This window comes from Lolium rigidum, chromosome 2, assembly GCF_022539505.1.
Source record: "Lolium rigidum isolate FL_2022 chromosome 2, APGP_CSIRO_Lrig_0.1, whole genome shotgun sequence".
Lineage (NCBI taxonomy): Eukaryota > Viridiplantae > Streptophyta > Magnoliopsida > Poales > Poaceae > Lolium > Lolium rigidum.
Genome location: NC_061509.1, coordinates 230092908 through 230113987, shown reverse-complemented (window position 1 = coordinate 230113987; position 21080 = coordinate 230092908). Strand labels below are relative to the sequence as shown.

The 21080-nt window shown below is 44.3% G+C and overlaps 2 protein-coding genes across 2 annotated transcripts; both read right to left on the bottom strand.

The window, feature by feature from the left end:
• Positions 1-6535: 6535 nt before the first annotated feature.
• LOC124690641 (probable carboxylesterase 12) lies at positions 6536-10666 on the bottom strand. The gene is made up of 2 exons (XM_047224000.1): positions 10637-10666; positions 6536-7582 (listed from the first exon to the last, which is right to left on the bottom strand). Exons 1-2 carry the CDS (start codon positions 10664-10666, stop codon positions 6536-6538), a joined length of 1077 nt encoding a protein of 358 aa, XP_047079956.1.
• A 351-nt stretch (positions 10667-11017) lies between these two features.
• LOC124690640 (probable carboxylesterase 12) lies at positions 11018-18386 on the bottom strand. Its single transcript, XM_047223999.1, has 2 exons — positions 18211-18386; positions 11018-12077 (listed from the first exon to the last, which is right to left on the bottom strand). The coding sequence occupies exons 1-2, from the start codon at positions 18384-18386 to the stop codon at positions 11018-11020; spliced, it is 1236 nt and encodes a 411-aa protein (XP_047079955.1).
• Between the last annotated feature and the right edge of the window lie 2694 nt (positions 18387-21080).

The window sequence follows — 21080 nt, the reverse complement described above, 5'->3', positions numbered from 1 at the left end:
TCTCCAACAACACATGTGTCAAAATTTGGGTTTAAATGTGGGCTGGTGAACCACCGTCCTAGCCAATTGTTCATATCCTGTATATTTTCGTCTCCGGACAGGGTGTTTCAACACCCGGGTGCATATGCACCCTTTATTTCAAATGCATACTAAATATATTTACAAATGTCAAATAATACAAAAAAATACTCGTGTATAGCTTGATATGTTACATACTCACAAAGTTGTTCCAACAAAAACCAATATGTTTTGTGCCATGTGCAAAAAAGATAAAAATTCCTAAATCGTTTATGCCTTTGAAATATGTTTTATACATACCGGTGCATATGCATCGGGGATCAGTTTTGGTTTTCTGGGGTCCTATAAAACTTATCTTAGGTTTTTTTTTTATAAAAAATAGATGTATCTACATACTAGATATTGTCTAGGTACATTTAAATTTTATTAAATCTAATACATCTTTTATAGGAGGGTGGAAGTATTATGCATGTTATACTTTTAAATCCATATTTAAATAAAATTTATAATAATATATTTCTCATAACAGGCAACACATGCAAAATTGATCAAATTGGTGGTTAAAATATAAACAAGCAAAACAACGACGTTACAGTCGTTTTAGGACGGAGGTAGTACTAAGGTCAGCAATGGCCTTAAGGTCTTTAGTCTCAAACCAAATAGTGCCACTCTTTAGAGAGCGGTTGTTTTAAAATGGACTCCAGTTTGTTCACTGTTCATGTGCCGCTTGAGTTTATTATATACTCCACCGTTCACGGCTCCACACACAATATGAACTAATCAATATTGGTCAGATATATGTTAGAGCATCTCCACCGATCATTTTAATAGCGTCCTTGTAGGGCTCTATGGGGATGCCTGACATAAAACAGGGTTCTGCCGATAGCGCCTAAAAGTGGCCGGCATATTTTGAAACATAAAAGAATAGCCAGCAACCCCAAGCTGACTCTTACACTCAAGGGCGGGTGAGGAGTGCCGACACTCCAGTTCACGTAGAGGATTTCGCCCACGTGATCCTCATGGAAGCTGCGCACGCACATTTCCCATCACCTCCCGATCCGCCTGGATCATCATCGCCATTGTTGTTGTCGCATCCCCGTGCTAGCCTACCACCCGCCTTCCTAGATTCCCCACCGACGCAAACGCTGCCGCCACGTCTGGCCATCTCGATAGGAACAGACGATGGTGTAGTGGCAAGGTTTGGCACAAACCATTTGAGAGCATAAAATATAGAAGATACAGCTCGAATCCTGACATAAAATGCAGCGGGGGGATTTCTAGGATGCTCGAGAGCATGGACTGCATGCATTGAGGTTGGAAGAATTGCCTATTTTCTTGGCAAGGGTTGTACAAGGATCATACCGGAGAGTGCAGTATGATACTTGAAGCTATGCCAGATTATGACCTCGGGATTTGGCGTGCTTTCTTTGGCATGGCAGAGACTCACAATGATATCAACGTGTTGCAGTGCTCTCTGATGTTTGCAAGACTAGCTAAGGAACATGATCCATCCGTCAACAATGCGATCAATTTAGTTCTTCTCATCTAAATAACGATTTTGCTACTTCTCAGCTAGCCGAGAACTAATTTAGTTCTCAATCAAGTCTTACACCATTAGATTTGCTTCGTGGTCTGTGTGTTCTATGGGTTGCAAGTTACAGGTTGGATTACCATTTGGATTTCTTAAGTTGCGAGTTGGATTGCAACTGAAACTTTTAGTTTCAAGTGAGCTTGCAACTAGAAAAATGTCCCCCGAACGCTTAGATTTCCTTCATGATTTGCGCTATAGTGAGTTTGCAACACGGTTTGTAACTAAGATTCGACAATATTAGTTCTTAGTTGACCAAAAATTAGTCACACCCAATAAATGAAAGTATACCAAGTCCTTATGTGTCAACCTTCCCAAGAATATCACACGAATGCAGTTAAGACCCCCGCTACACCGCGCCGCCGAGACTGACCTACGTCAATGTGCTATAGACAACACCGCTCTTCCAAGCGCAACTCTGCGCGCTAATTTGTCGGAAATTCAGAAACATTTTGATTCAGCCATGTAATGAAGTTTAAATTGGCAATTGATTGAGATGAGCATATATTTTTCCGTTCGGGTTACGTCTTGCAAGTGTAATCACAATTCAACATCACAAATCACCACTTCCTTCGGTGTCAACCTTCCAAACAAATTGTCATTTCCTTTAGTATAGAGTCACTCGATGGATGAACAAGCAGTAAAGAGAAAGTCACGAGGAGCTGTCACCTCTTGTTGACAACAATGTAAGCCGCTTGGGGGTGTTGTAAACTTTCGCCTTAGCACCCCTTCTAGATATGTTAGATATGTGATATGCCTATTTTAGAGAGAGAAATAAGGGCTCCTCCTTCTATCAAAGATGGCAATTTGTTTCAAATGAAGTCCAGTTTGCTCATTGTGGGGGTGAAACATGAGTTTATACCCCTATGTTTTATTTAATACGCGTACTTCCTTTAGTAAAAGCTGAACTTTACAAAATTTGAGGAAAAAATATCAATATCCACAGTACAAAATACATATGATATGAAATATATTTAATCATAATTATAATATAATAGACTTTATATTATAGATATTGATACTTTTCATAAATGTTTGCTTAAAATTTTACAAAATTTGACTTCAAGTATAACTAGAAAGCGAAGTATTTGTGAGGAGAGGGAGTAGTATTAAGAACTGCACCGTCCACGGCTCCACACGATGAACTAATCAGTGTTCTTTGTAGAACATAGCACCTAGTAATGTTAAAAAATTGCAGAATAAATATTATATGTCGGGTAGTATTTTTTTAATGATAAAGTCATACACTTATTGCACATTTGGTTAGCATTAGATGGGTGGTCGTGGAAGGAGGGAATCCACTTTTTTCCCGGAAGAGTCGTGAGTGATCATGTGCTCGTCCTCACATTCTTTTTTGATTGTTTTTAATACCTCTCATATAAAATATGATTTGAACCTTTGCAAGTCAGTAGAACATAACAAGTAGAATGCGGGAAAAAAGTTCGGAATTTTTGTGTGCTATTTACAATTTAAAATTATTTAAAGTTCAATAAAAATTCTTTAGGGTGTTTTTAATTTTGAGTCAACTAAGCACTACCTTAATTCTTAGTCAGATGACGTCATCGAATCTCGTTTGGAACCCATGCTGCAACTCACCATTGGCACGGATCACGCGGTAAATGTAATTGTTCGGATGCATTTTTTCTAGTTGTAACCTCATTTGCAAATGATTTTTTTTTAAATTACAACCCAACTTCCAACTAAGAAAAATCTCATTTACAACCTAACTTACAACTGAAGTGTTAACCTGAAGTACTACAATTCAGAAGTACTACAGTAGTATTTATTTGAGGTATTAGCACTCGAGGTATAATAACTTGTTTAGAAGGAGCAAATTCATACAACAACTTGCAAAAGTACTTGATGCAGTACATAAACTTGCACTGAGAGAGTAAATAGGTACAAAACCAGTCAGACCATGAGGTGCATTACACATAGGTCCCACCTGTCAGTTGCTTGAATAAATAATTAAAACAATAAGGGCGGAGTGGAGAAACGAACTCGCGATCTAACGCTGCAACAAACATGCATCTGCCATTACACCAGAAACAACATATTTTGCTAATTAGTAGGACATACCGTTAGGCTGGTCATACTGGGGAGTAACTTAGACTAGTAACATATGCCATGTTACTAGTCTAGGTTACTCCCTTCATAGTGGGTAGTAACTTATATGTGGTGTCATGCATTATATCATTTATTATGTTGTAGACTCATCTTGCCTTGAGGTGTGTGATGTTATGGTAACATAGCTAGTTACCACCTCACTCTCTTTCTTCATTTATTAGCATGTCATGTCACCAAATTGCCTTGAGATGTGTGATGTTACTAGCTATGTTACTCCTACTATGAGCAGTCTTATTATAGGAGTAATGCCGAAGGGTAAACTTGCAGCGGTTCACTGTTCATAATAGCTTTTCAGTAAGATACCGTGGAAGCATAAACACAAGAGCTGCCAGTACGGATTTGAAACGTGGAAACAATGCATATTGAAAAAAAGAACATTGGATTTTTTTGGCTCATAGGTGTGGATGAATCGGTTATAAATAAAATATATTTTAAGATATCCAAAAAACATTGGAATTTTTTTATGTGTACATCCGCACATTCTATGTCCGCACAGAAAATTTCAGAAAAGAATGACAATTGTTGTGACTTGGAAAAATGTCGTTTCCTATAAAATTTTATGTACTAAATCGAGAGCAGAGCACGCCGTGACGGCGTGCAATGCAGGCGTGTACCTCAACGAAGAGAACATTATCGTATGGCCCGGAGAGCTCAAGCAGTTTTGTTGATGCTGCACTTGCGCGGATGGTTGGCTACGACCACTCTTCTCTGTTTCGAACACGAGTGGGCTCATCATCGGAGGCCGGGACGCCCCGCAGTCCCAGCCACGTCGTCTACGTTATGTTGTGCTGGAACATGTATTCACGCTTTGAATATAAAGAGGGTAATGTCCAATAAATAGCATAAAGTTGTATGTGATTTAGTGCTATGTGCGAGTTCTTGGTGTGTTGTTTGGTCCGTGAGTTCGAATCCTCACAAGCCCACTTAGTTTTTAATTATTTCTGCAAGCCACTTACAGGTGAGGCCTTCACCTGTGTGTAAGGCATCTCAGGGTCTCAAGTTCAAAAGAATAACATACATGGTTCATTTTGTAAAATTTTCAATGCCACATGTCACCTTGTGATTTGCATTTGTACCTATTTGCTCCCCCAATGCAAGTATGTGCACTACAACCAATGTTCAAAAAATCGCCCGAGTAGACGTTTAATCGCCCGTTTAATCGTTGCTCGCTGGGTGACCTTGTAGATTAAATCAAATCGGATGGATTACTCGCCAGATCCGTGTAATCGGTCTGACAAGCGATTAATCGGGATATACCCGGTTAAACGGTACAGCCCAAGCGTCAAAAAGTGGCCCTCCGCCCGACCCACCGCCTCCCGCAGTCGCCTTGGTAAACGCTGCGCACGCTCGCCTAAATTTCTCCGCCTTTGCTGCTTTGATTCAACAACCGGCCGCCCTATTTATCGCCTCCGGCGGGAGCATCCGGCACCTCCCGTCGCCATCTCCAAGGGGCAGGAGTCCAGGCGGCCATTGCCTCTCCTCGCCGCGTCGCGCTGTCCAGGAGCGCGCGAGGCCTGGTTCTTCACCCAGCCGCACTCCAGTCTCTCGGTCAGATTTATTCTCAATCGGGATTCTCCGTATCAGATTTCTTGCTCGCTCCATCCAGCTACCTGCACGGTTGAAGCCTCTTGAAGCCTCCCGAATCCAGTCCAACCTAGCCAAGTACGTATGTGGTGATCCTTCTCTGATGAAGTGTTAAACTAGTCAGCCTATGTTAAACTAGTATTCTATGTTAAACCATTTCTTGTCCTTCTCATGAAGCCTCTCGAATCTAGTCAAGCCAATCATGAGGTCCATTTCTTGTCCTTCTCTGATCAAGTGTGAAGCTACTATATTACTTTGCTAATTGCCAGTTTTTAAACAAGGGGAGGGAGGTAGTAGTGATACGACTGCACATTTTATTTGTAAGAAATGTTGTAAGTATATGGCTGATGTCAATTTAATTTTTGTAGAAGCATGGCGTTTTATGTTAAATTGTTGACAATTTTACAACAAATGATGTGGCTGCTGCCAATTTTCTTTTGTAGATGGCTGCTTCTAGTGCTACAGAGGTGGCAAGTTCCCAAGCCCTTAAGAGGAATTCAGATGATACGGGAGTTCGCAATATTGTTTGATCCGGATGATTTTCAAAGAGTCAAATGCAAGTTGTGTGGAAAAGAGATGTCCCGAGGGGTCAATAGGATGAAGCAGCACATAGCTCAATATGTACAGCCGTGATGTTGTTCTAGCTTTATTTGTTACATGGCTGCCTAGTTTCGGCCATTCATTTTGCATGTGTGGCTGTAGGTTCGGCCAATCATTTGCATGTCACAGTTCGCTTCAAACATGGCACGTTCACACTTCAAACATTCAAGTTAATATTTCTGTCAAATATTACTTTTGTGGTCTTTTGGAAGTTTAAAGTTGTACTTGTTCAATATATGATATTTTATGCCGGAAACCTATACTTTTGGAAAAAAAACTCACCGATTAATAGTCGACCGATTAAATCAGTTAATAGGCCGATTTCCGATTAATCCTCAAACTCAAGCCGACCGAGCAGTTAACGATTACCGATTTCCTGAACATTGACTACAACAATCACTTTTGCAAGTTGTTGTATAAATTTGCTCCTCCTAGACAAGTTGGTGTACCTAGGATGATAATACCTCTATTTATTTCCATGTAGCACTTGATTATGAAGTTTAGAAGTTACGATGCAACATCAGAAATCACCACTTCCTTCTGTGTCAACCTTCCAAAGAAATTGTCACTTCCTTTTATTACAGTCAGTCACCGGATGAACAAGCAGTAAAGAGAATCTCACGAGCGCCTGACGAAATCGGCCACGACGGCGAGCTCCTTGAGGGCATTCTCGCAGTCGGGCTTGAACAAGAAGTAGGTGTGCACCTCGCCCTTGGCTTCGTAGAACTCGAGCTCGCCGTCCCACCCGCACGCCTTGATACCATCCGCGTACGCGCGCGACCTCTCCACGAACAAGCAGCGTTCTGCGGTGGTAACCAGCACGCGGCCGCACCCGATCTGCCTCCAATCCTCCGGCGACGCCGCCGGGTTGATGTACGGGTGGCGGGGGCCGAACCTACCGCCGGAGGCCAGATCCAGCGTGCGCTCCATGTTGCCGCAGTGGGCAACCTCGCCGCCAACCAGTTCTGTCCCCCAGAAGTAGGAATGCATGAGCGCGATGCCACTGACCTTGTCGCCGTAACCCTCGATGCGTTCCTTCCGCAGCCTTATCGCCGTATTATGCGCAATGTTGGCGCCAACGCTGTCGCCGGCAAGAACGACGCGGGAGGCGTCGCCGTGCGTGGCGAGCCAGGGCTCGGCGCCATCCGGGCGGCATGCGGTGACGACCGCCTGGAGGGCCGCGAAGGCGTCGTCGTACGCCGCCGGGAGAGGGTGCTCCGGGGCGAGGCGGTACTCGACGGAAACGACGATGGCGGGGACCGCGGCGGCAAGGGAGGCGGCGTACCTGTGGTAGATAGGGGAGGCGGTGCTGTGGGTAAAGAATGCGCCGCCGTGGAAGAAAACGACCACGGGAAGCTGCTTGCCGGGCTCCGACGTGGCCGCGGCAGGGAGGTAGAGGCGGACGGAGATGTTGGCGGCGGTGTGTAGGAGAACGTCCTTGGAAGCGACGCCGTTGGCGGGGTCCCCGGAGGGGGAGGGCGGCACGGTGTCGGTGCCGGCCAGCCGCTCGACGAGGCCGCTCTTGTGCACACGCAGGAAACCGGGCATCTCGTAGTCGATCTCTGAGGATGGGTCCATGACGTACGGTGGCGGGCGGGGACCTTTAGCTCCGCGGCGAAGAGCGAAACGGCAAGCGCGGCGACGAGGAGAGAGCTGCCCGCGCTTCTTGAACGGACGAATAAAGCCGGCGTTAGGAAAACGGAGAGTTCAATAATGGCATTTGGTATCGAATATTGTCTATATGACTTTAGGAAAGCCTGTCTGAACGAACGAATATAATCGCGGCAGTTTGTGCACCATTTTCTTTTCGAAATGGAGGTAGTTGGTATTACCTTCTACAACTGGATCATTCAGAAGAGTCGGTACGCATGAAGAGTTGGTACACATGCACAAAATCATTTTAATTTTGTTATTTGTCGGTCCTTTTTTTTAAGAACATGTTGTAGAACGATATAGGGAGAGATATTGGCGAAATATGATGGATATTGTATTGAGCCCTCGAGCGAGTATATATATAGGAGTACAAATTTGGATTCCAAGAAGGCTATCCTAGAGATAAGGCAAGAGATCATATATTACCAAATATACATGTACCAAATATATCTCTAACACATGCAAGCAACTTCCAACATGGGACATCTGATATCCTGCCAAAGAGATTTGATTGCCGGTATATATCTCGTATAATGTAATATGGCTAAATATAGTACTCAATCCATTTAAAAATAAAATTTCCAACCTCTTCTATACCTACAACCAGTGGCGGAGCTAGAACTTTTGCAACCAGAGTGCCTAGAGGGTGCCAGAAACAGATTTAAAACTTTTTTGGGAGGAGCATGTGTAATGAAAAAATGCTATTTTGCAAAGAATTTTTTTATAAGGGGTGTCCTGTGCACCCCTTAGGTAGCCGCAGATCCGCCAGTGCCTACAACTAAAATAAATCTAGATACATCAGTATCTAGGTAAAAGTGAGATACAGTACTTATTTTAGGACACGGTAGTACATCCGATGAAGTGTTTCGCAGATTAAAACAATTTTTCAGATGAAAAAGGCATCACCTCGGCTCCATTGCATGAAACCATATTACATCATTCAGGTGTTTCTAAAAAAAAATTAAACACCCAGGGAACTCAGAGTGTAGCCCCCAGAAAGGCATACCCGCCAACACTTGAAAAAACATAAACTGTTCTTTTACATCTTAGACCAGCTCCCTTCTGACCAACATGAGACATCTACAGAGCGTTATTAGTGACAAGAACCTACTCCCTTTCTATGATCTTGAAGCGCTCCCCATCACCAACTAGCATCAAAGCATTGACTGCCAGTGTCCTCAATGGATCAGCTAGATGCAATCTTGATTCCTCGTCCCCACATTAGTAGAAAATAGCTTAGCAGTATCGCACCAAAATAGAATTATGTGGCGCATATGAGATGCGCCACTGATGAGTGCAGAGCATGCCGTTGGGGAACCACAACAGGAAGGTATAATAAGCACAGTAGCAAGTTTTTTCTCAGTAAAAAAACAAGGTTTAATCGATCAGTAGAAGAAAGAAATCACTTCTGAAGGTCAGCAACAATGTGGAACCTGCATACAACACAACCAAAATACTTTTCCCCAACTTACAATGAGGTTGTCAATCTCACCGGTTTTACTTAAAACAAAGTATTAACCGTATAGTGTGGAAATAGATGTTTGTTTGCAGTGAAATAAAGAGAACAATGCTTGTAGTAAGTAAACAGAAAAAGTGTTTGCAGTAGATGAATTTATCAGTGTAAAAGAAAGGATCGAGGTCCACAGTTCACTAGAGGTGTCTCTCCATAAAGATAAATAACATGCTGGATGAACAAATTACAGCTGGGCAATTGACAGAATAAAGACCATACATGATAAGATGATTACTATGAGATTCATTTGCGCATTACAACATGATACATAGACCGTAATCCAACTGCGTCTATGACTAATAATCCACCTTCCGGTTAGCGTTCGCACCCCTTTCAGTATTAAGTTGCAAGCAACAGATTATTGCATTAAGAAAAGTGTGTAAAGTAAACAATAGAATTATCCTTAGACAAATCATTGTTGTTTTCTTCCTAGTAGCAATAGCACATCTACAACCTTACAAGTTATTATCACTTTCCCAGATTACTAGAGGCATGAACTCACTATCGAGCATAAATACTCCCTCTTGGAGTCACAAGCACATACTTGGCCAGAGCATCTACTAGCAACGGAGAGCATGCAAGATCACAAATAACATATGACAAGTATATAATCAATATCAACCATAGTATTCAATATTCATCGAATCCCGACAAACACAACATGTAACATTACATAAAGATGATCTTGATCATGATAGGCAGCTCACAAGATCTAAACATGAAGCATAAATTGGAGAAGACAACCATCTAGCTACTGCTATGGACCCGTAGTCCAGAGATGAACTACTCATGCATCACTTCGGAGGCGGACATGGCGATGTAGAGGCCTCCGGTCATGATCTCCCTCTCCGGCAGGGTGCCGGGAAGAGCTTCAGAACCCTCCCGAGTTAGGATCTATATAGTATGGTTATACACTAGCAAAGTAAAACAACAAAGTGATTACTTTGCGCTACTAACAAAGCGGCATCTCAAGATGTAAGAAATAACGGCCAACATGCATTGATGACAAGATATGCTTTTAACCTGGAAATATACAAGTTAAAAAAGCAAAATGATGTCGACGAGAGACTACACTGAAAAACACCATCTACACAGCTACATTAGCGTACAGTCAGCCACTGCACAGATCTGCCAACGACCACCAACACGGTTAGGTACATGCTTAGTACTAGGTCTAACTAACTTCGGTACCAAGACAAATCAAGGCAACTCACTAGCAAAATTTCATGAACCAATGACAGATCTCAGCGAAAGATATAACAAAATATCAGCATATGATCTCTCTCTTGCTACGACCACTCTTCTCTGTTTCGAACACGAGTGGGCTCATCATCGAAGGTCGGGACGCCCCGCAGTCCCAGCCACGTCATCTACGTTAGGTTGTGCTGGAACATGTATTCACGCTTTGAATATAAATAGGGTAATGTCCAATAAATGTCATAAAGTTGTATGTGGTGTAGTGCTATGTGCGAGTGCTTGCTGTGTTGTTTGGTCCGTGAGTTCAAATCCTCACAAGGGCACTTAGTTTTCAATTATTTCTGCAAGCCACTTACAGGTGAGACCTTCACCTGTGTGTAAGGCATCTCAGGGTCTCAAGTTCAAAAGAATAACATACATGGTTCATTTTGTAAAATTTTCAATGCCACATGTCAACTTGTGATTTGCATTTGTACCTATTTGCTCCCCCAATGCAAGTTTGTGCAGTACAACAATCACTTTTGCAAGTTGTTGTATAAATTTGCTCCTCCTAGACAAGTTGGTGTACCTAGGATGCTAATACCTCTATTTATTTCCATGTAGCACTTGATTATGAAGTTTAGAAGTTACGATGCAACATCAGAAATCACCACTTCCTTCTGTGTCAACCGTCCAAAGAAATTGTCACTTCCTTTTATTACAGTCAATCACCGGATGAACAAGCAGTAAAGAGAAGCTCACGAGCGCCTGACGAAATCGGCCACGACGGCGAGCTCCTTGAGGGCATTCTCGCAGTCGGGCTTGAACAAGAAGTAGGTGTGCACCTCGCCCTTGGCTTCGTAGAACTCGAGCTCGCCGTCCCACCCGCACGCCTTGATACCATCCGCGTACGCGCGCGACCTCTCCACGAACAAGCAGCGTTCTGCGGTGGTAACCAGCACGCGGCCGCACCCGATCTGCCTCCAATCCTCCGGCGACGCCGCCGGGTTGATGCACGGGTGGCGGGGGCCGAACCTACCGCTGGAGGCCAGATCCAGCGTGCGCTCCATGTTGCCGCGCTGGGCAACCTCGCCGCCAACCAGTTCTGTCCCCCAGAAGTAGGAATGCATGAGCGCGATGCCACTGACCTTGTCGCCGTAGCCCTCGATGCGTTCCTTCCGCAGCCTTATCGCCGTATTATGCGCAATGTTGGCGCCGACGCTGTCGCCGGCAAGAACGACGCGGGAGGCGTCGCCGTGCGTGGCGAGCCAGGGCTCGGCGCCATCCGGGCGGCATGCGGTGACGACCGCCTCGAGGGCCGCGAAGGCGTCATCGTACGCCGCTGGGAGAGGGTGCTCCGGGGCGAGGCGGTACTCGACGGAAACGACGATGGCGGGGACCGCGGCGGCGTACCTGTGGTAGATAGGGGAGGCGGTGCTGTGGGTAAAGAATGCGCCGCCGTGGAAGAAAACGACCATGGGAAGCTTCTTGCCGGGCTCCAACGTGGCCGCAGCGGGGAGGTAGAGGCGGACAGAGATGTTGGCGGCGGTGTCTAGGAGAACGTCCTTGGAAGCGACGCCGTTGGTGGGGTCCCCGGAGGGGGAGGGCGGCACGGTGTTGGTGCCGGCCAGCCGCTCGACGAGGCCGCTCTTGTGCACACGCAGGAAACCGGGCATGTCGTACTCGATCTCTGAGGATGGGTCCATGACGTACGGTGGCGGCCGGGGACCTTTAGCTCCTCGGCGAAGAGCGAAACGGCAAGCGGGGCGACGAGGAGAGAGCTGCCCGGCGTTTCTTGAACGGACGAAAATTGCATGTCTATATGAAAGCCGGCGTTGGGAAAACGGAGAGTTCAATCATGGGATTTGGTATCGAATATTGTCTATATGACTATATGAAAGCATGTCTGAACGAACGAATATAATCGCGGCACTTTGTGCACCATTTTCTTTTCGAAATGGAGGTAGTTGGTATTACCATTCTACAACTGGATCATTCATAAACAGCCGGAATATCAGTTCAGCCGGAATACCATGGAGCCGAGGGAAACGACCCATGGGATGGGACGACCCCGGCAGCCTCAGCCAAGGAAGATCGCGGATGCAAATGAGGCTGCAGATCATGAGCGGAGCATCTCCTCCAGCGCGCGTAGCATCGTCGTGGCGGTTGTAGCGCAGAGAGGAGTGAGGCGATTCGCGCGAGCGAGCGGTCTGCAGCGACGCGGTGACCGCGCAAGGCAGAAAGCGAAAGGGATCACGACGCCGCGCCTCCAACTCGCGATCGATCGACCAGAAAGCGAAGACATCCCCTCGCGGGTAACAACCTGCCAGCCTGGCTCGTGCCCTCTCGCTCGATCGATCCCATCTTTTATTCCCTCCAACTCGCGATGGACCCTGCCTCCATGGATCTAATCCAACAAAGCAAAGGGAAAGAAAAAATCGGCCACAGACAAAGATGACGGCTTACCCGGCCGTCCAAAACCTTCCTTCATCCACGCCTAGCTCCAGCCCCCGCCGCTGTACCTCCGATCCGCCGCAGCAGCCCCGCCTGCCGATTTAAAAAAAGGAAAGGCAACATCCGTAAACAAATCTAAGACGGATGGAAACTACGTACATGGGATGAAACCTTCTAGTACTAACACAGGATTACCAGCCGGCGGAGACAAATTGGATGATGACATCGATCAGGTGGCCGAGAGATCAGCCCTCCCACATCTCATCTCATCTCCTCTCCTCTCATCGCGGGTAACGATGTGTTTAGCCTAAACTAATCCCCTCGCGGAATGAAAAAAACGCGCATGTGTCGTCACACTAGAGAAAGAAAGGAAAGGGATGGACTGACCGATCCAAGGCATCACGACGCCGCGCGCCCCTCCAACTCGCCATCGATCGACCTCGCCTACTCCAGCTCCATCCATCTACGGCAACATCGGCGGGAAACAAATCTAAGACGAAGGGAAACAACACAGGATGAAACCTTCTAGTACTAACACATTTAACACAGGATTACCAGCCGACGGAGACAAATTAAACTGGATGATGACATCAGGTGGCCGAGAGATCAGCCCTCACACGTCTCCCCATTGCTTTAGATTGTAATGATTTAGATTTTGATGATTGCTACATCTCTGAAGTTATAAAGTTCTTGCAAAAACTTGCTAAGAGTCCCAATGCTAGCGCTATAAATTTGGCTTTCACAAAACATATTACAAATGCTCTCGTAAAAGCTAGAGAAGAGAAACTAAAACTTGAAACTTCTATTCCTAGAAAGCTAGAGGATGGTTGGGAGCCCATCATTAAAATGAGAATCAAAGACTTTGATTGTAATGCTTTATGTGATCTTGGTGCAAGTATTTCTGTTATGCCTAAAAAAGTCTATGATATGCTTGACTTGCCACCATTGAAGAATTGTTATTTCGATGTTAATCTCGCTGATAATGCTAAAAATAAACCTTTGGGGAAAGTTGATAATGTTCATATTATGGTTAACAATAACCTTGTCCCCGTTGATTTTGTTGTCTTGGATATTGAATGCAATGCATCTTGCCCCATTATATTGGGAAGACCTTTTCTTCGAACCGTTGGTGCCACTATTGATATGAAGGAAGGTAATATTAAATATCAATTTCCTCTCAAGAAAGGTATGGAACACTTCCCTAGAAAGAGAATGAAGGTACCTTATGATTCTATTATTAGAACAAATTATGATGTTGATGCTTCATCTCTCGATGTTACTTGAGTTACACTTTCGCGCCTAGCTGAAAGGCGTTAAAGAAAAGCGCTTATGGGAGACAACCCATGTTTTTACTCCAGTATTTTTGTTTTATATTTGTGTCTTGGAAGTTGTTTACTACTGTAGCAACATCTCCTTATCTTAGTTTTATGTTTTATTGTGCCAAGTAAAGTCTTTGATAGAAAAGTAAGTACTAGATTTGGATTACTGCGCAGTTCCAGAATTCTTTGCTGTCACGAATCTGGGTCTATCTCCCTGTAGGTAGCTCAGAAAATTACGCCAATTTACGAGCATGATCCTCAGATATGTACGCAACTTTCATTCAATTTGAGCATTTTCGTTTGAGCAAGTCTGGTGGCCTAATAAAATCCATCTTTACGGACTGTTCTGTTTTGACAGATTCTGTCTTTTATTTCGCATTGCCTCTTTTGCTATGTTGGATGAATTTCTTTGATCCACTAATGTCCAGTAGCTTTATGCAATGTCCAGAAGTGTTAAGAATGATTGTGTCACCTCTGAACATGTGAATTTTTATTATGCACTAACCCTCTAATGAGTTGTTTCGAGTTTGGTGTGGAGGAAGTTTTCAAGGATCAAGAGAGGAGTATGATGCAATATGATTAAGGAGAGTGAAAGATCTAAGCTTGGGGATGCCCCGGTGGTTCACCCCTGCATATATTAAGAAGACTCAAGCGTCTAAGCTTGGGGATGCCCAAGGCATCCCCTTCTTCATCGACAACATTATCAGGTTCCTCCCCTGAAACTATATTTTTATTCGGCCACATCTTATGTACTTTGCTTGGAGCGTCGGTTTGTTTTTGTTTTTTGTTTTGTTTGAATAAAATGGATCCTAGCATTCACTTTATGAGAGAGAGACACGCTCCGCTGTTGCATATGGACAAATATGTCCTTAGGTTCTACTCATAGTATTCATGGCGAAGTTTCTTCTTCGTTAAATTGTTATATGGTTGGAATTGGAAAATGATACATGTAGTAACTCTAAAATGTCTTGGATAATTTGATACTTGGCAATTGTTGTGCTCATGTTTAAGCTCTTGCATCATATGCTTTGCACCCACTAATGAAGAAATACATAGAGCATGCTAAAATTTGGTTTGCATATTTGGTTTCTCTAAGGTCTAGATAATTTCTAGTATTGAGTTTGAACAACAAGGAAGACGGTGTAGAGTCTTATAATGTTTTCAATATGTCTTTTATGTGAGTTTTGCTGTACCGTTCATCCTTGTGTTTGTTTCAAATAGCCTTGCTAGCCTAAACCTTGTATCGAGAGGGAATACTTCTCATGCATCCAAAATACTTGAGCCAATCACTATGCCATTTGTGTCCACCATACCTACCTACTACATGGTATTTATCCGCCATTCCAAAGTAAATTGCTTGAGTGCTACCTTTAAAATTTCATCATTCACTTTTGCAATATATAGCTCATGGGACAAATAGCTTAAAAACTATTGTGGTATTGAATATGTAATTATGCACTTTATCTCTTATTAAGTTGCTTGTTGTGCGATAACCATGTTTACGGGGAACGCCATCAACTCATTGTTGAATTTCATGTGAGTTGCTATGCATGTTTCGTCTTGTCTGAAGTAAGGGCGATCTACCACCGAGTTGAATGGTTTGTGCATGCATATTGTGAGAGAAGAACATTGGGCCGCTAACTAAAGCCATGATCCATGGTGGAAGTTTCAGTTTTGGACAAACATCCTCAAATCTCTAATGAGAAAAGAATTAATTGTTGTCAAATGCTTAAAGCATTAAAAGAGGAGTCCATTATCTGTTGTCTATGTTGTCCCGGTATGGATGTCTAAGTTGAGAATAATCAAAAGCGAGAAATCCAAATGCGAGCTTTCTCCTTAGACCTTTGTACAGGCGGCATAGAGGTACCCCTTTGTGAAACTTGGTTAAAGCATATGTATTGCGGTGATAATCCAGGTAGTCCAAGCTAATTAGGACAAGGTGCGGGCACTATTGGTACACTATGCATGAGGCTTGCAACTTATAAGATATAATTTACATGATGCATATGCTTTATTACTACCGTTGACAAAATTGTTTCATGTTTTCAAAATCAAAGCTCTAGCACAAATATAGCAATCGATGCTTTCCTCTATGGAGGACCATTCTTTTACTTTCATTGTTGAGTCAGTTCACCTATTTCTCTCCATCTCAAGAAGCAAACACTTGTGTGAAGCTGTGCATTGATTCTTACATATTTGCATATTGCATTTGTTATATTGCTTTGCATTGACAATTATCCATGAGATATACATGTTATAAGTTGAAAGCAACCGCTGAAACTTCATCTTCCTTTGTGTTGCTTCAATACCTTTACTTTGAATTATTACTTTATGAGTTAACTCTTATGCAAGACTTATTGATGCTTGTCTTGAAGTGCTATTCATGAAAAGTCTTTGCTTTATGATTCAGCTTGTTTACCCATGTCATATACATTGTTTTGATCGCTGCATTCACTACATATGCTTTACAAATAGTATGATCAAGTTTATGATGGCATGTCACTCCAGAAATTATCTTTGTTATCGTTTTACTCGCTCGGGACGAGCGGAACTAAGCTTGGGGATGCTTGATACGTCTCCGACGTATCGATAATTTCTTATGTTCTATGCCATATTATTGATGATACCTACATGTTTTATGCACACTTTATGTCATATTCGTGCATTTTACGGAACTAACCTATTAACAAGATGCCGAAGTGCCGATTCTTGTTTTCTCGCTGTTTTTGGTTTCAGAAATCCTAGTAAGGAAATATTCTCGGAATTGGACGAAATCAAAGCCCGGGGGCCTATTTTTCCACGAAGCTTCCGGAAGTCCGAAGACGAGACGAAGAGGGGCCACGGGGTGGCCAAACCCTAGGGCGGCGCGGCCCCACCCCCGGCCGCGCCGGCCTATGGTGTGGGCCCCCGTGCCGCCTCTTGACTTGCCCTTCCGCCTACTTAAAGCCTCCGTGACGAAACCCCCGGTGCCGAGAGCCACGATACGGAAAACCTTGCGAGACGCCGCCGCCGCCGATCCCATCTCGGGGGATCCAGGAGATCGCCTCCGGCACCCTGCCGGACAGGGGAATCATCTCCCGGAGGACTCTACACCGCCATGGTCGCCTCCGGAGTGACGAGTGAGTAGTTCACCCCTGGACTATGGGTCCATAGCAGTAGCTAGATGGTTGTCTTCTCCTCATTGTGCTTCATTGTTGGATCTTGTGAGCTGCCTAACATGATCAAGATCATCTATCCGTAATTCTATATGTTGTGTTTGTCGGGATCCGATGGATAGAGAATACTATGTCATGTTAATTATCAAGTTATTACATATGTGTTGTTTATAATCTTGCATGCTCTCCGTTTCTAGTAGAGGCTCGGCCAAGTTTTTACTTTTAACTCCAAGAGGGAGTATTTATGCTCGATAGTGGGTTCATGCCTGCATTGACACCGGGACGATGATGAGAAAGTTCTAAGGTTGTGTTGTCTTGTTGCCACTAGGGATAAAACATTGGCTCTATGTCCGAGGATGTAGTTGTTGATTACATTACGCACCATACTTAATGCAATTGTCTGTTGTTAGCAACTTAATACTGGAGGGGTTCGGATGATAACTCTGAAGGTGGACTTTTTAGGCATAGATGCGGTTGGATGGCGGTCTATGTACTTTGTCGTAATGCCCAATTAAATCTCACTATACTTATCATGTCATGTATGTGCATTGTTATGCCCTCTCTATTTGTCAATTGCCCGACTGTAATTTGTTCACCCAACATGCTTTTATCTTATGGGAGAGACACCTCTAGTGAACTGTGGACCCCGGTCCATTCTTTAATACTGAAATACAAATCTGCTTGCAATACTTGTTTTTACTATTTTCTCTCGCAAACAATCATCTTCCACACAATACGGTTAATACTTTGTTACAGCAAGCCGGTGAGATTGACAACCTCATCTGTTTCGTTGGGGCAAAGTACTTTGGTTGTGTTGTGCGGGTTCCACGTTGGCGCCGGAATCTCCGGTGTTGCGCCGCACTACATCCCGCCGCCATCAACCTTCAACGTGCTTCTTGGCTCCTCCTGGTTCGATAAACCTTGGTTTCTTTCTGAGGGAAAACTTGTTGCTGTGCGCATCATACCTTCCTCTTGGGGTTGCCCAACGAACGTGTGAAATACACGCCATCAATAAGCTCACACCTTATTTCCCGTGGGCTGCGAGCAGGCATCTTCTTGACTGGATATCCATAAGACCAAGTCTCAAATTTCCTACCCACCTTACGGAGCAAGGCGTCGCTACTGATGAACTCCTCGAATGTCTCTACCTTACTCTCCCTCATCACATAACGGGCAGTATCTAGAAGATGTTCGGCCATGAATTCGTTTAAAAGATGGGGGATCCATCTTGTTGAGAGAATACACTGAAATACAAGGAAACAGTGGGGGGGGGGTTATAGGCTAGAAGGGATGACTCTCGGCGGGAAGATGTGAGCGGGAAAAATTGGGCGGGAAAAAGTGGCGGGAGATTTGGGCGGGAATAAATGGCGGGAAAATTGGGCGGGGAAAAATGGGCGGCGAATTTCGGCGGGAAACAATTGAGCCAAAATTTCGGACACAACATTTTTGCGGCAAATTCATTTCACATTAATACTATAACTGAAATTAAGATACATTGCAGGTGAAGTTAAAATACGGCTTATCACTACAACGGAATTTAAGATACAACGATAAACTAAAACTGAAATTAAGATACATAGCCAGTACGACACATCACACCACTTTCCCTGCGTCCACCGTGGCCATTTTCCGGACTTGTCGCCGCGTTCTTCTGCCACTTGCGCCTCAGCAGCTCTTTCCCTTAGTCTCTTCCTTTCCGCTTCACGAGCCTCCCTGCGCACCTCTTCCTCTACAAACCTACGTGCAGCCTCATCATCCATCCTCTTTTGATTCACCTCCCGATTACGAGCTTGTTCCGCCCTAAGTTTCTGGATCTGTCTCTCTCGCTCTGCTTTAGCATTAGCACGAGCCTTTTCCTGACGCTCCTCCTCAAAGAACGTTGCCCACGCACGCCGGTGTTTCTCCTCAACCTCCTGCCGCGCTCAATCCGAGTGCTCCGTGTCTATCCAGTGAAACCATTTGCATAGGGGCGGGGGAGACTACAACAGAAAAAGTAACATTAAATCACATTCATAAATAAATGTATGCCTACATAAAATTATGTCGAAACATACCGGCGGCCTAGTGGACGACGAAGCTGAACTACGGGGTGGATCATGCTCATAGCTCGCACACATGAAAAATTTCATGCCGAACTGGTCGGAGAAATCCTCCACCTGCTTAACCTTAGCAAGACGGTCGCACCAACACCGCTCCGCAGTCACACTCGGGGGCAAACTTGTAGCTTTCGCCTTCACCGGCCTAAACTCCTGGTCAGAGCACGGCACACTCATGATGGCTAAGGGTGAGCCAACAGAAAAAAGAGAGAGATAGAAGCACTTGTGCAGCGATGAGTGTCGATGCATGCTTTTATAGGAAAAAATCCGAGAGCGTGGCGGAAAAATATAGCGGGAGATAGTGGCGGGATAAATTTGGTGTGAGATGGTGGCGGCAAGGAGTGGCGGGAAGGATGGCGGGAAGAAGTGGCGGGAAGGGTGGCGGCAAGGGCGGGAGGGAAACACGGCGGTGTGAACGGGAGAGGGAGAAGATACGGCGGGAAAACGGTGGCGAAAAAATAATGGGGGAGAAGTGGCAGGAGATATCACTCGTAATAAACCTAAACTAAATCCATGCACTAGTAGGATAGTAGCTGGCCGATCAGTCGGTAGCTGGCCAATTGGTCAGCTATCGGTCATTAGCTGACCAGATCACACTTTTTACTTTTTTGAAATCACGCGCTATTCCTAGAATTAAATAAAAAATTTGTATTATTTTAAAAAAATCGCCACTTTTGGCTCCTCTCAACAAAAAAATCAAACTTCTATGGTCGTTCCTTTTAACGTCATGCTACATGGCTTAATTGAATTACTTGACATGCCCGTTGGACTGAAATGATTTAGCTGTTTTTTGCCCCAAAACAGTTAGATCGCGCCATTTAAATTGGCTAGTTTGCAAAGAGGTTGGACCCTCTGAGAACATTTTCTGACACTCTTGAGTAATAAAACAGGCTGGTCACGCCATTTGGTATGGCTAGATTCAAATAATTTAGCTATTTTTAGCACGGATTTTGAGCAAACTTGCTAAACAAAGTACCGTGGCCTCCATTTTAGTTAACCGGTGGCGATACTCTAATATCTTTACTACTCCCTTCGGTTCTTTTAACAGACGCACCCGCAGTTTAAGATAAAAGTTGACCATTAATTTGGTCAACAAAATATACATTATATGTCTACAAAATCTATATCATTAGATTCGTATTCACACAAGGTTTCCAATGATATAAGTTTTGTGACATATATTCTATATTTTATTAATTAAAATAATGGTCAAAGTAAATTTTTGAACTATGTGCGTGCCTGTTAAACCGAACCGAAGGTAGTACAACCTTGCAGGTGTAACCCTTTGTTGCATTTCATGTGTTGCGTGTCGAGTTCAGAGCCCGCCTATCACTTTCCATGCCATCAATAGCCTTTCATCAGTTTGTCTCTCAAAATGCGGTCTCTGTGCGCAGTGCACTTGACACCTAACGCAATAATTTCGAACTGAAAATAATCCATCCTGAGGTGACATGAGTTTGAGTACCGAGCTCAGTAACACCATCATGTAAATGCACCTGTATATGCCTCCTGGCAGCAATGAAAAACCAAGGGAAGGCACGAGTACTGCCGTGATCGGCCCGTGAGAATCTACAGATTGTTCGAACGAACAGCCGGATTTGATTTTCCAGCTATGATATGCCAGGCATGGGAATCGATTTGCCCGGTGCTCTTGTGGACCGGTGCATGCAATGTGTGACCTTGACTCTTCCTCACACAGCTGAGTCACACTCCTCCCTGAGTCCCTGCTCCTACTGGAACTACCGGTTGCACTTGTACTAACAGCCGATCATGGTTGCGCTTTCGGTGTAAATAAAA